The 15,082-nt window shown below is 46.4% G+C and overlaps 1 protein-coding gene across 4 annotated transcripts in view; it reads left to right on the top strand.

The window, feature by feature from the left end:
• The first annotated feature begins 294 nt into the window (after nt 1–294).
• gmip (GEM interacting protein) overlaps nt 295–15,082 on the top strand; it is a 29,329-nt gene continuing 14,541 nt past the window's right edge. For 2 of the 4 annotated variants that reach the window (XM_064314500.1, XM_064314499.1), the window contains exons 1-6: nt 295–910; nt 2,182–2,325; nt 10,126–10,216; nt 11,118–11,214; nt 11,491–11,554; nt 14,512–14,637. In XM_064314500.1, coding sequence (XP_064170570.1) covers nt 709–910; nt 2,182–2,325; nt 10,126–10,216; nt 11,118–11,214; nt 11,491–11,554; nt 14,512–14,637 — 724 coding nt within the window. In that variant the 5' untranslated portion in view covers nt 295–708. Of the gene's footprint in view, nt 911–2,181; nt 2,326–3,380; nt 4,194–10,125; nt 10,217–11,117; nt 11,215–11,490; nt 11,555–11,893; nt 13,390–14,511; nt 14,638–15,082 lie in introns of those variants that run through there. The other 2 variants (XM_064314501.1, XM_064314503.1) reach the window with 2 other exon arrangements.

The following is a 15,082-nucleotide window of genomic DNA, read 5'->3' as shown; positions in this document are numbered from 1 at the left end:
CGATACTTGGCTTGCTAAGGGTGAAACGTTCTGCGGCTTTCTGAGCCCAATTTTGGTGCCGAGCGGGTTGGCTCTTGGAGTAAAGCGAATGCCCGGCTATTTCCACTTCGAAATAATTAAAGCCATAACAAGGGTTGAGAGGACGCCAAGAATGTTGCGAGAGGGGAATGTGGTTGGACAAGATGCTTAGTTGAACAAGAGATTATCACCGGCAAAACAGTAGTACAGTCTGGGTAATGACGTCCGTGCAGGTATTACAAGAAAGTCGGATAAAGCGTTGCACCACATAGGTTACTCAATTTTAAAAGCCAGCGGACGGACAAAACGAGGTGGCACACTTGCTCTAGAGACTTCAGAAAGTGTTTTTTTCAGCTGTAGCCTACAAGTCAAAAGAGGCCATGCATTGGGAAATGTGAGATTTTAACTGTCTGTGAGACCATTCAAACGGAATAACCACACGAAAATCGGAATTTAAGAAGTGGAAATGTCGTTAAAGTACCCACGTAGCCATGCCTCTACGGAATCTATGCCTGGTCAGTGTGGGAATAAGTTGCCACAGGGGACAGTCGAACCAGGGTTGGACGGGCTGAGACACACTGACATTTCCGGATCAAGTTCCAGGTGTGACACCTCGAGAGTCTAAATCAGTCATGTAGGCTACTTTTACGTTTTACTGACTGTGAAACCATTGAATGTTATCTGGAAAACATGTCATTTGCGGACAATAACTCACTCAAAAGCGACGGAGGTCAGCCGCCAGAGACGGGACGGGATTCTGGACGGGAGACTCGATCTGTGGATTCACAGGGGACCAATGATGACTGCCGCGAGCTCCTGTGGACGGTCGCGAGACTACGAACAGTGGCCGACAACATCAAACAACTGAGACAACTTTTCGAGCTTTGTCCCGGTAAGCTACTGACGGTAAAACAGTAACAATGCATTATTATTATTATTATTATTATTATTAGCCTATGTGGGCAGTGCTATTCTGCTGTCCTAACGCTGCGTCCACATTTATGTTATTTTTTGAGTTAAATATATTGACCTGTCTACTTGCATGTTTTCCGTGTGATTCCTGACAAACTGATGGATGTGGTGAAGAAAACGCGTCCTTTGTCTCAGTTATCCTTTGACGACATCTATGTGGACCGCATTCCGCTCGCAGTTCCGATAAGATTCGCTGTAGATCCGCGTTGCGAGATGACATCGCAAATGTCGCAGTCAGGTAGTGGTGGCGCAAACCCTGTTCCTTTCACAACGTGCGACGTCATGTTAATATTATTCGAATGGCAGGTTGGCCATGACTCATGGCATGATTGGTATGCCATCCCGCCAAGTCACGGATTGGTGGGGCGGCTTACCCTATAGCTACAGCACCGAGAGTTCGGCACTTTTTGGGGTTTTCTTATGGAAATAACCTCCATGACCACACTCTCAGCCCTTTAGAACATTAACGTATGCACCTTCTGATCTTATGGAAACAGAAACAATTCACAAACAACTTTACACGTCCACACAATAAAGCCCCAAATTTTGGGGGATCCCCCGTTCCTTACTAATTGTAGGCCACATACGTGGATGCTGCAAAATTTCCCGCCAGTACCGTGTTAACTGCTCTGTAAGAAGAATGGTGGGCTACTAACTCGTTGCACGAATAAGAGTGGATGTATGCTATTTATGGTCAGGTAAACTGCAGACTTGTTTTTCGCGTGACCACTTGCTGAACACCGACTCAGAAACCCTTTATCTGTTAGTAAGGCGCTCTACTGTGTAATTACGCAGATGCATTTAATGTCGGGCTGTGCTGTGAAAATGTGTATGGGCTTGCATATTTATTTTATACTTTGTCATGCTGCAGCATACATTGTCTGACCATCTTTCTTGCTCTGTCTTCCTCCACGTCGGTCTGTCTGTATGTCCGGTTCCTTTACATTACATTTGCATTACAGGCATTGAGCAGACGCTCTTATCCAGAGCGACTTTACACAACTCTTCTTACGTAGCATTTACCTTGCATCCATTTATACAGCTGGATGTATAGTGAAACAATGCAGGCTAAGTACCTTGCTCGAGGGTACGACGGCAGTGTCCTGTCTGGGAATCGAACCTGTGACCTTTAGGTTACAAGACCAGCTCCTTACCCATTATGCTACGCTGCCTTTCCCCTCTCCATCTCAGACCCTGATGGCCCCCCGCAGATGCAGGTGGATGATGGACTCCAGGGCCTGTGGGACTCCCTCAGGCCCCTAACCGAACGGTTCCCATCCCTGAGTTGCCCTCCCCTGTGCCACGCCTTCTCTACCCTGCGACTCTCCCTGCAAGGTTAACCTCCCGTCCCCTGTCCCATTGCACCTGCAAGGTGTACATCCACCAGCAGGGGGTGCTGCACTCTTGCTCTAGAGCAGTGGTTCTCAACCTTGGTCCTGGGTGCCCACTGTGTATTCTGGTTTTCGTTCCAACCACAATTGCAGTCCCGGAATTGTAACAAGCTATTATTTTTGCTTAATTAGGTGCTTCTCATGTCAGAGGGATTATTTGCCCACTTAAGCCACTTTGTGTCAGAAATAGCTATGCATGCCATAAAGAATCAAAGTCCCGTATTCACATTGTGCTATATTGTAGGCGATTATGTAAAGATGTTTAAAAAAAAAAAAAAAAAAAAACTTTTTAACTAATCATAATAAAGACTGAGGCAAATCAACAGGTTCCTAATTGGGGAAAGTGTGGACACCTGGCCAGTAAATCTAATCATTTGATAGATAACGAAGAATTCAAAAACAAAGAAAATGATAATGAGTCAAACCTGTATTGTGCTAATTAGTTTAAGGGAAATATTATGCACTTAAAGCACTTAAACACATGTGTTCAGCAACCTAATTAGGAGCCTATTAATTCACCTCGTTAATTTGAGCTGTTAAAAATGTTACCTTTTTTAAAGTGATTGTTTGAAATTGCAATCACTTAAAAAGCAACACAATAACACAATGGGATTTTATTCTTCATGCCATGCATAGCAATTTCTGACATAATGTGGCTTAAGAATGAAAAACACCTAATTAAGAAAAATTAACAGCTTGTTAAAATTCTGAGATTGCAATTGTGGTCGGAACGAAAACCAGCATACACAGCGGGCCCCCAGGACCGAGGTTGAGAACCACTGCTCTAGAGATACGTATATTTTCCTGAAGATGTACAGTCTGGTAGGTTTTCACTCCAACCTGAACAAAGCGCACCTCATTCAACAGCTGGCGATCTCATTGAGCTTCTAATTAGTAGAATCAGGTGTGCCAAATTGAGGTTGAAATGAAAACCTACAGGATGGTAGATCTCCAGGAACAGGGTTGGGCAGTCCTGCCACAAAAAAATACAAGAATTTTGATGTCTTCAATATCTGAACAGATATTAAGCAATTTAACTTAAGACAATTGAATTGGTCAACGGTTATATCTTTTGGTTTATCAGAAACACACACACACACTTATGCAAGTGCACATGTAAGTTGCAGACACAGATTATTGCACAGGTACACAAGTACTTAAAAGTGCACACACACTCACAAAGAGGACGCAAAGAGGACGAGTGGATACTGTAGGTGTGCCCTACAGCAAGGTGCAGCCACGCTTCCTCTTTTTGCGCTGGTGAAAGGGTATTAGGAAACCTCAACCAGCAGGGGAAAAAAACTGACACAGCTCTTTCAGAGAGAGAGAGAGAGAGAGAAGCTGAGTGGGAGGGAGACCGTCATGGCCAGGGACAGAGATAGATCAAAAAACGCCCACAACAATCTTTTTTTTCTCCTCTGTGTGTGTGTGTGCGTGTGCATGCGCGTATGTACGCATGCGTTTATGTGTGTGTGTGTGTATGCAGAAACCAATAGAAGCGAGGGTTGAGCTTCTGGTCTGAAGTTGTCTTGTTTGGCAGGGGACTGTGTGAGAGGGTGCGAAAGTCTGAGTGTGCGCGCGCGTGTGTGAGAGAGAGAGAGAGAGAGAGGAAGTGAGAGAGCAGATGAAGAGGATGGTCTGAAATGGAGAGACGAGAGTGAGGGTCAGCGGCTTGTAGGTTTGGAGCGAGTGGAGGCACATGAGAGAGAGAACAAGTGAAAAAGAGAGGGAGAGGGAGAGGGAGGAGGAGGGCGGGAGGCTGACACAGGAAGCAGCAGAGATCAGAGGAGATGGAGGACGCCAAGCCCCAGGGTGAGTGCAGACACTCCTTCACAGGAGGCAGTGGGGGGCATTTAGGGGTGGGGGGACGCAGGGACGCAGCAGGACCGTCTCTCCCCTCTGCCTCCGTTACTGTTTGTCGAGCAGCTGATTTCGGTCACCCCTCTCACTAACCGTAACTCTGCCCTCTCAGCCGTTCTGGGCTCTCCTGAGTCTGTTCCTCTTCCTTCTTCTTTTATTCTTCTTCCTTCATCTTCTCTGTGTCTCACTCTTTATGTTTGGTAGATTTTTTTTTTGTTCTGTTCCGGTCTGTGAATTCAAGGGCCCTTTTCCCCCCCGTTCCTCTCTTGGTGCTGCTGCCTCTTGTGCTGCTGCTGCAGAAGTGTGCTGGTGGCTTCCTGTACATTCATCCTCCATGTTGGCCCAGAGTTGTGTTTGTGTGTGCTGGTATAGAGAGAGGGAGAGAGTGTGTGTGTATGTGTGTGTGTGTGTTTGTATTGAGAGAGAGAGAGTGTGTGTTTGTGTGTGTGTGTGTTCGTCTATATATATATATATATATATATAGAGAGAGAGAGAGAGAGTGTGTGTGTGTGTGTGTTTGTATTGAGAAAGAGAGAGAGAGAATGAGAGAGTGTGTGTGTGTGTGGCTGTGTGTGTGTGTGTTCGTTTAGAGAGAGGGAGAGAGTGTGTGCGTGTTTGTATTGAGAGAGAGAGAGAGAGAGTGTGTGTGTGTGTGTTTGTACAGAAAATGAGAGTGTGTGTGTTTGTATAGAGAGTGAGAGTGTATGTGTTTGTACAGAAAGTGAGAGAGAGAGTGTGTGTGTGTGTGTGTGTTTGTGAGTGTGTTTGTGTGTGCAAACAGAGAGAGAGTGTGTGTATACAGTGTGTCCTTCTCCTTCATCATACCTGGGAAATGTATGTAATCAAGAAACCGTATTAAGGGCGAGAGTTTAAAACTAAGGCAGCCAGCCTAGTTATGAGCTCTCTGTGTTATGTTATTCATTTGGAATGGTAATGTAAGGCGGAAAGATTGAAAGATGTGGAAGACTATATTTTTGAGCATTTCAAGGGGTGTTTAAAAAAAAAAAAAAAAAACCTTTATATGCCTCTTCATTATATAACTGATTCAGGTACTTCCAGATGTTCGTTTAATTAAGGTCTAACTGTGGTGTGCACCAGTTGCACACGCTTGCCTTAATGTAGGTGCACTGTACGCGTCAGGCTGGGATTTAAGTAGAAATTTGTACTTTGTGAATTTGTAAGTTGGAGGTGCCCTTTTCTGAAGCTATCTGTTCACTTACTATGTTGCCAGTCTGCAGTTGCAGGATTCACCCTCTAGGAGTCCATCTCGATATTCCATCCAATATGAACAACTGTGGGAGCTATGAGCTCTGCTGGGCAAAATCAGAACAGGCACAGACCATTTGGCACGTTGGTACATTGTAAACCACTGCTCTGGCAGCACAAACCACCCAACAGCCTCAAATATCTATCCATATAGATAGATATTTGTGGCTGTTGGGTGGTTTGTGCTGGTTTGTGTATATATATATATATATATATATATACACACACACACACACACACACACACAAACACTATATGGCCAAAAGTATGTGGCCACCTGACATCAAACATCTCATCCAAAATTATTGACATTAATATGGAGCTGCTATAACAACCTCTTCTGGGAAGGCTTCATACTAGATGTTGGAGCGTTGCTGCAGAGATTTGTTTCCATTCAGCCAGAAGAGCATTAGCGAGTTTGGCCACTGATTGGGCCATTAAGCCTGGTTCGCAGTTGGCTTTCCTTGATCCCAAAGGTGTTGGATGGGGTTGAGGTCAAGGCTCTGTGCAGGCCAGTCAAGTTATGCTGAAACGGCAAAGGACCTTCCCCAAACAGTTAGGGAAGCACAGAATCTTCTAGAATGTGATTGTATGCTGTAGCATTAAGATTTGCCTTCACTGGAACTTAGGGGCCCAGCCCAAACCGTGAAAAACAGCCCCCGACCAAGGTATGTCCACATGCTTTTGGTGTATGTATGTATGCATGAAATGGAGTACCTCTCTCTTCAGTCCTGTCTGCCTACAGTGCCCAGAATGCACTGGGAAGCTGTGTATCATTGATGTTCTAGCACATTAACACATTCATAAACGGATATACATTTAGACCTGTTTCACTGTTTTCAGTTTTTTCTGATGCACTTATGTATTACGGAACATATTTTACATAATAAGAAACAATAGTTGGATTTACTGTGTTGAGGGGAGGGAAATGATTTGCATTGTGGATTTTGTGAGTGAACTAGATTTGAGGGTGGTTTGGAAACCACAAAAGGGTGCCCAAATGTGCTTGTTCTTTTTGAAAATGGGTACTGAGGGCACTGTCCCAGAAGGCAAATGAGGACACGTTACGCTTTGATGTTGTAACTTCACACCCCATTATTTTTTAGGGGTTTATGGTTTTAACTGGAGACTGGGAAATGTTGTTTTTTTAAATCAAGCAGCACGAATATTGATTTAAAAATAACCATCGTTTAAAAAGGATCCCCTTGTTTTACTTGCAGAGCGAAAGCCTGATGCACTTAATGAACAGGATGTGGTCGACCTATATGAGAGAGAGAAAGAAAGAAAGAAAGAGAGAGAGAGAGCGGGAGAGCTTGCAAAGGGTTTTGCTGTTCTTTCGGTTAAATTTGCCTGAATCAGTTAACACTCAGGTGTAGCACTTCAGCCTTCGCTCTCTGTTTTAGCCCAAAAGCTGAAACGCCCTGAGGTGGCTGAAATCTGGTTTGGGCTGGTTCGGGTGCCTTTGCAGTCCTGTTTTAGCCAGAATGTGGAAACCCTGTGGAGCCAGCTAAACCTCCTACTTATCCTCCTAAATGCTGACAATTGCTTTTGTCCCCTGCAGGGGACATGAGTCTCTGGCCATTGTCTCAGGAACCATATACATGCTACTATGCTGAAGCCTACGCTACATGGGGACACTCGGTAAAAATAAAATAAAATTTTTTTTCACGGCAACGTGTTTTGGTCCTGCACAGCGTCGTATTATGGCAAACAATTAAAATCCTGAAATGCTTTTTTTCCCCGAAATTTAAAGCCATACTGCACTGTTTTTATAGCACCCACCACAATGAGTAGGCCATTACTGTCATGCACGTCCTCGTCTTCGTCAGCTTGTCGGTATACCTGCATAAATGGACTGCATTTATCCAGGATAAATATACCTTTGTGTTGATATGTACCAGTGCGTATTTTCAATGGCCACTCATGAATTAAACATCTTTATTTCACTACCTTATGAGGCATAATTTAGGTTAAAAAAATGTGATTGAGTGACAAAAAAAAAAAAAAACCCTTCAGATAAAGGCTATGGCAGTGCCACGTGGCCTACTTCCTGTGAACCTGAAGGGTTCTGCATGTTCATGGGGTTTATGAACGCCTTTCACAAGAGCTGCAAACGAGGAAGTGCTCTGCGTTGCCCCTCTCTTCTTATTTCCTCCCTGCCTCTCTCACTCTCACCCACTCTTATTTCTCTTTCTATGTCACTTCCTTTTTATCCGTTTCCCTGATTCAAGTTGCAATGTGAGGCATTTTGTTTTCTTATAGGTCATTTTGGAGTCTTCAAACGTCCTTATGAAACAAGGAGAAGTGTGTGCGCGTGTATGTGCATGTGTGTTTTGTGTGTGTGTGTGTTTAATGCACTGTTTTGGTAGTAAAAATTGCCTGTTTCTGCAATAGTTTTTTGCTTTTGACCTGCTTGTATACTTAAGAACAGTGGTGTCAAACTCGTGCCATGGAGGGCCATGTGTATGCAGGTTTTCATTCCAACCAATTAATGCTGCCTTAATTGAGTCCAATTACTCATTCAGCCATATGCGTTTAACTGCATTGAAGCACAGAATATAAGAAAATTTTTATTTAGACAATGCGGGTCACCATAGACGTCGGGTCACCATTGTGCACAAACCTGCATCCCTAATTCAGCAAATAATTTAACTAATTATATAATCAAGATCTGAGGCTGGAATGAAAACCTGCATACACACGGCCCTCCATGGCACGAGTTTGACACCACTGCTTAAGAATCTTCCATGGCACCGAAGAACCAAAACTTTAGCAATGTGCATAATGTAACTCATTATGATTCATGGACTTAATACTTTGACCAACTGTAGCAAATTTGAGGATTAAATATGGGAGATAGAGAGGCAATGGGGTTTGGTTGGGGTGCATGAGGGGTCCTCTCACTTTGTTTGGGGGTACCAAAGCTCTTGCCAAGGGGTGCATCCTTTTGGGTGCACAGCAGGGCCCAAGCTGGGCAGAGGGGGGCATAGTTCCTGGAAGTTGCTGATCCTCCATTCCTCTGACTTCCTTGGCTCAGCAAAGCCGCAAATATTTTGAGAAATCTTTTGAGAAAAATTGGCAAAATCGTGTCTTTCGCTAAGCATTGCTCTCTCTTTCTCATTCGTGCACGAGTTCCGTCAACCCCCAGTCTCTTCTTCACTCTCTCTCTCTCTCTCTCTCTCTCTCTCACAAACCATCTTCCTTCCTCTAACACATTTAGCACAGCCTCTTTCTTTTCTCCCGCTTTGTGTCTGTTCATAATGCCGTGAGGCCTCTCCGGATCAGTCGGTCAGGGAGAGAGTGCCTCGGCAGTACGCCGATCGCAGAGGTCACAGGCGACGGCAGGCGTGAGGTTTGTTTCTGTTGCTGAGATACGTTTCAAACCCAACGCGTTCATTCCTCACGCTCGCGGCCGGGCTCACAGTTCCTAGGTTGCGGGTTTGATTCCCAGCCGTGGCCCTGCTTTTGTGCCCTTAAGCGAAGTGCACAGCCTGAAAATCTGCTGTAAGTATGCTGCTACGTAAATGAGTTGTATGCGCAAAGAATCCGTAAGATGCCCTGGATAAGACCGTCTGCTAAGTGCCTAAAGCGTAGATGTGACGTATGCGAATATTCGTGTGCTACAGGCCTCGTTGTTACATTATTACTTTACAGGCATTTGGCAGACAAAGTACAACAAAGTGTATAACCATAACCAGGAACAGGTGTGTCGAAAACCCTAGAGAGAAGTACCGTTCCAAGTGCAGGGAACAACCGCATAGTTAAATTTGGACCATGTAGGTTTAACACAAACAAGAACAGCAACAGCGCAGTCTATGCAAAAATACAAGCAGTAATTAAGACACGAGTGCATTAACTAAGTCAACTGCGAAACAGCTGTATTGCTACACATACATTTAGCGAAGAGAAAATGCCTGTGCCATCCGTAAATTTACTCGCTAGGTCGCTGAGCCGTCGCCGCTTTGAATTTTAACTGGGTGAAAATTTGCAGGGTGAAATTCGCGGTCGACCCGTCTGCAGTTTGCTGGCCTGCTTTGCCTGGCCCTTCAGCTCAATGCCCACGCATGACAGGTCCTGAATAAAGCAACTTCCGCCCACTGAGGCCCTTTCCTGGAGATGCTGTTCCCCTTGGTGTTTCATGCTGACATCACCGTTAACACCATTGCTTGTGTAACGTTGAAAGGAAGTTGAGCTGTCTTGGTCAGTGACACCCCTGCCAACTCACCCCGGTGTTCACCGCTCAGTGACGTCTCCTCTTGCAGCTATTTCAGTCTTGATTACAGGAAACCAGGACCGTTCAGCATTTTAAAAATACACAACGCTGTGCATGCTGTGATGTTATGTTCTCCATCAATGAGCCATACCTCCACTTGGCACATACTTGTCTGAAGTGTTTCCATTTGTTTTTAATTCACTGTAGTACGTGTCTGTGCTACAGGTGTTTTTGTCCCACTGGTTTCTGTGCTACAGGGATTTGTGTCCCACTGCTATCTGTGCTACAAACATTTGTGTCCCACTGCTATCTGTGCTACAGGGATTTGTGTCCCACTGCTATCTGTGCTACAGGGATTTGTGTCCCACTGGTAAAGATTTTTTAAAGATTTCTTCTTCATTTCAGACGTTAGGAGCCAAACCAAGACATCAGAGACCAAACGCTACAGCGAGATTTTCCGTGATTTCGACAACCTTGAGCTGTCCCTGGTTCAAGGGTATGTATCACATGCTCTACTGTGGAATAATGTGAGCGGTGGCTTACTGACCTTAATTCATAAAGCGACAGACATACACTAGTGACCGGGACTGAATTATCATGGTGAATCTACTGTTTGCCTTTGTATATTCAATCCATTCGGATGTGTTCTGCAGCGATTCCAGCTGAGTGCCACCTCAAGGCTACCTTGGATTTGAACCTACAACCTCTTAGTCACAAGCCCAGTTTCACTGCCGCCATTTGCAATGAATAAAGCTCAGTGGCATTCCGTGTCAGGTCTGTGGGAGAAATATCTGAGGTATAGCACAGTGGCTTCCATCCAGTGGACTCCAGTGCTTGGAGTTAGCAATCATTGCCTCAGTCTTGCCTCTTGGGTACACAACATATGTGTTTAGTAGAGAGAGAGAGAGAGAGAGACTTGCCATAAATTCTGCATTAATGTGTCTGTCCATTATCCAATGTGTCTGCGCTACTTGTACATAGGGCCACTGCAGTTCAGCAAATGTGCAATGTCTCAGCTGCTAATCTTACCGTATTGTATTGTTTTGTTTTATATCTTATTGTTTTATTGTTATTGAAAATATATACATTTTATACATTTCATATTTTATTTATATATTTAGCACTCTAAATTAGTTTAGCTTGAACTCTGTTCTATTTTTAATTGCTGTTCGTTGTGTGTGAACGCACCTTCGGGATTGCTGCTCAATTTCGTTGTGCACTGTGCAATGACAATTAAGGAATCTGTCTATCTGTCTCTGTCTCTGTCTGTCTGTCTGTCTATCTGTCTGTCTCTGTCTGTCTATTTTTTCCCCCATGTGTCTCTGTAATTGTACATGTCTTTGTCACTTGGGTGCGCGTGTGAACGTGACATCGTCTGTGTGCCCTGTGTGATTCAGCACGGTGGACGAGCTGCTATCGGACCCCGACACCCAGTCCATCCCAGAGACCGTCTCCACGGAAACCACCGGGAGTGCAGAGCTGGACGAGACCACGGTTATTAATTTGCGCTTATCAACGGTTGATTCTGTCGGTGTGACGCGGGAACAGATGTACTCAAACTTAAATCTGTTAAGGCTGTAGTAGTCCTGCAGTGTTCCTATAGTATTTCCTAAGTATTCCAGTTGGTTTCCTGTAGTATTACTGTGGCATTCCTGCTGTGTTCCTTTAGCATTCCCGCTGTGCTTCTGTAGCAGTGCTGAACATTGAGTTGTACTTCCATTAGCTCAGTTTGTGTGACCTGCTTCTCTCTCTCTCTCTCTCTCTCCTCAGTCTGAGGACGGATACTGTGGAGAGCTCCGCTCAGAGGGGGACGAGAAGGATGGGGTGCTCTCAGGTAGGACGTTCACCCTTCGTCTTTTTAGGGTGAGAGGTCAAAGGTGAAAGGGCGTGTCAGTCGTGGGACAGGGTCCTGTTCAGCTCTCACTGCTTTTTTTTTTTTTTTTTTTCTTTTCCCCACCACCCGGTCCCAGCTCTCGTGTGTCTGGTATGTGTATGCCTGTGTGGGCGTGTGTGTGTGTGTGTGCGTGTGCGTGTATGTGCCTGTGTGTGTGTGTGTGTGTGTGTGTATGTGTGTGTGGGCGTGTGTGTGTGTGTGTGTGTGCGTATATCTGTCTGTGTGTACGTGTGTGTGGTTGTGTGTGTGTGTGTGTGTGTGTGTGTGTGTGTGTGTGCGTGTATGTGCCTGTGTGTTTGTGTGTGTGTGTGTGTGTGTGTGTGCGTGTATGTGCCTGTGTGTGTGTGTGTGCGTGTATGTGCTTGTGTGTGTGTGTGTGTGTGTGTGTCCGTGTTCATCCCCGGAGGGCCACCTGTGGTCCTACACAGCCTTACAGAGCCTCCCTCTGAGTTGCACACAGCGTAATCTCCCCTCCGTCACCGCCCTGCTTTACAGGTAATTAGACTCGCACGCTAATTAGCTGCAGTAATGGGCTTATGAGAGGAGGAGTGGGCTGGGAGGGGACAGCTGCTAACTGATTCATCTTCAGTCCAGTTGATTTTTCCAGCAAGCGAGGGGATAAGAAGAGAGGAGAGGGAAGTTTGTAATTCAGTTTGTAGTTTTGATGATAGTGGGAGGAGTTCTGATAAGTGGGTGGAGTTAACTTTCGGGGGTGGAGTCAGATCAGCAGCTGTTTGAAGACATTTGAAATTTGGGGTTAGAGGCAACATCATGTTCTCTCAGCCAACTGCCTTGAGGGATCAGCTCTGATTCCATGTACATTAAATCAACCCCATGAACTACACCAGTAGAATCACTATCTGTGACAGAAAAGTATTGAGATCAGAATCAGAGGCGCTGTAATGTGTGTGTGTGTGTGTGTGTGTAAAGCGAGGGATAGACAGAGTGTATGAACCCTTAAAGTGAGTGCACGTCACTGGTGAACAGATAGACAGGCAGGACAGAGGGACAAGTAGATGTAGTGTAGGGGAGAGGCAAGTGTGTGTGTGTGTGTGTGTGTCCACACTGTGCTTTTGCTGGGCACACTGTCTCACCCCAGGGGGCAAACCCTACGCCATTCTAATGCCTGTTACTCAGCAATGTGGATTTGACCCCAGATTATCCCCTGCCAAAGGTTCTGGGTCAGGAGGGAGGGTTGAGAGTGGGGAGAGAGAGAAAGAAAGAGAGAGATTGTATGCAAGTGTTTTAGCAACGCAAGTTCATGTATCACCGGAAAAACCCATTGGAATTTGAAAACAATGAATATTATTAATTTTATTAATGAATAGTACTGTTATTAATAAATAATAATTAAATTATTTAGAAGTATGCATTTATAAATTCTAAAATTATATATAAATACTGTATTATATATATATATATGTATATATGTATTTGAAATAGTTTTTGTTTTGATGATGCTGTTTATTAAAACAGGAGAGGGGGAGAGAGAGAGAGAGAGAGAGAGAGAGAGGATCAGATTAGCTCTGTGTCGTAGACTCAATCCGTTTTCTGGGGGATTTGGTTGGGTCGCACTGATTTTGTTCGCAAGAGGAGCCACACTCGAGAGGCGGGGATTTCTGTGTGTTCCTCTGGATGAGTGTCCTGGACCTCGCTGGGGTTTGTGCTTGTTCTGCGGTAGAGAGATCGTCTGGTGAAGACAGCATATCGTTTGTGCGTGAATGAGAGAAGTGAAAACTGGGGGGGGGTGTGTCGTAGGACAGAGGAAGACAAAGGTCAGTGGGGCTGAGGGGGCGGCGGGAGAGGGGGGGGGGCCGCAGACCTGGAGGCAGTGAGCTGGGTGCCTGTCCCACTCCTGAAGCCCGCTGTAGAGGTAGCATTCTGAGCTTTTAGCCTCAGTTAAAAAACAACCCTGCCAGTTTTTATCAGGTGAGACGGACAGCGAGAGAGAGAGAGAGAGAGAGAGAGACAGGGGAGGGGGGGAAAGAACTTTGGCTGAGGGGAAGAAAGAGGAACCGGAGGACAGGAAGCGGCAGGCAGACAATAGATAAAAAAGAAAGGTAAGAGACCGAAGGATGGAACGATAGAGGAGGGACAGAGAACTGAGTGGGCTCGAGCTGGTTCCGGTCTGACGACAGACGGATGTGTCCGTGGTAACGGGCGGGGGCGGGGGGGGGGGGAGGCTGGCGCATAACCGCATGACGTTCCCATGGTGGCAGGAGAGCTCTTGGACAGCAGCACATGCCCACGGCAACAGAAGACCACGGCAACGTGTTTCCATGGAGACACAAGAACCCTTTAACCACCGGGTGGGGGCGTGCTTCGGACTATAGACATCCCCGCGGTCGGTCGGCAGGACTTGTTCTGGAGCTGGTGCCGGTGGGCGGAGTTTGTGGGAGCAAGGCGCGGAGGCGTGGCCGGCCCGGTCCCTCGCTCCGGTCGGCCTCCGCCCGAATCTCCACCCCCGTTCGAGCCCGGGAGCAGCCGAGCCCGGTACCGTAGCGCCACACCCGCCGATGACCGAGCGCTCAGCCGGAGGAAAGCGGCCGTCGTGCCCGTACGCGCCGCCGCGGGAGGGGGCGGAGCCACGCGCTGCGGTCAAGGCCTTTGCTGAAGCCGGATTGTCCTGTTAAGCTGTCGCCCTGGGGTTCAGCAGATTCGGTCTCCCTCTGCCTGTTTGACCCTGAGGAAAAGACTATCGCTCCATACCTACTTTGTTTTTTTTCGTTTTTTTTTATTCCGTTTTTCATCCTGGGACATATGTGATGTCTTACAGACACAGCCGGTCACAGAGGCTATAAGACTCTCTGTTTCTGGAGGACGTTGTGTGTTTTTTGGGAGGGGCTAGGGGGGGAGGGGGTGCAGGCCCACAGTGATGCTTATGTACTCGCTCTCAGCCCAGGACGCTGACCATGCTCTGTGTCGATGCGAGGGGGGCGTGGAGGTCGCCCTGCAGTACGCCAAAATGTGGTGCAAGTACGCCAAGGACCTGCTCATCTGGATGGACAAGAGGATCAGTTTGGGTGAGTCAGTCCTTTACCTGTCTAACTGTCCGTATTCCTGTCTGCCTGTCGATATTCCTGTTCACCTGTCTATATCCCTGTCCACCTGTTAGTGCCAGTGCCTCTCTGTCCATGTCATGAACAGACAGGAATACAAATGCATATGGGGTTACAGACAGATCAGGTCAGGTGTTCGGAAACACAAGATTGGTGGCCATTTTGCGGTTTCTGTTGAGGAACAGTCAGGCCGTGTTAGCAAACAACAGCAGGTATCCAGAGGCAGGTGGTTATGTGAAGTCAATGCAGCAGCAGAGCAGCAGTGTGGAGCAGCGTTCAGAGCAGCAGTGTGGAGCAGTGGTCAGAGCAACAGTGTAGAGCAACGGTTAGAGCAGCAGTATGGAGCAGCGTTCAGAGCAGCAGTGGTCGGAGCAACAGTGTGGTACAGTGGTCAGAGCAGGAGTGTGGA

The sequence above is a fragment of the Anguilla rostrata genome, chromosome 17 (assembly GCF_018555375.3).
Source record: "Anguilla rostrata isolate EN2019 chromosome 17, ASM1855537v3, whole genome shotgun sequence".
In the NCBI taxonomy this organism is placed as follows: Eukaryota; Metazoa; Chordata; class Actinopteri; order Anguilliformes; family Anguillidae; genus Anguilla; species Anguilla rostrata.
Note: the sequence above shows the minus strand (reverse complement) of the source record. Positions and strands in the feature narration are given on the sequence as shown.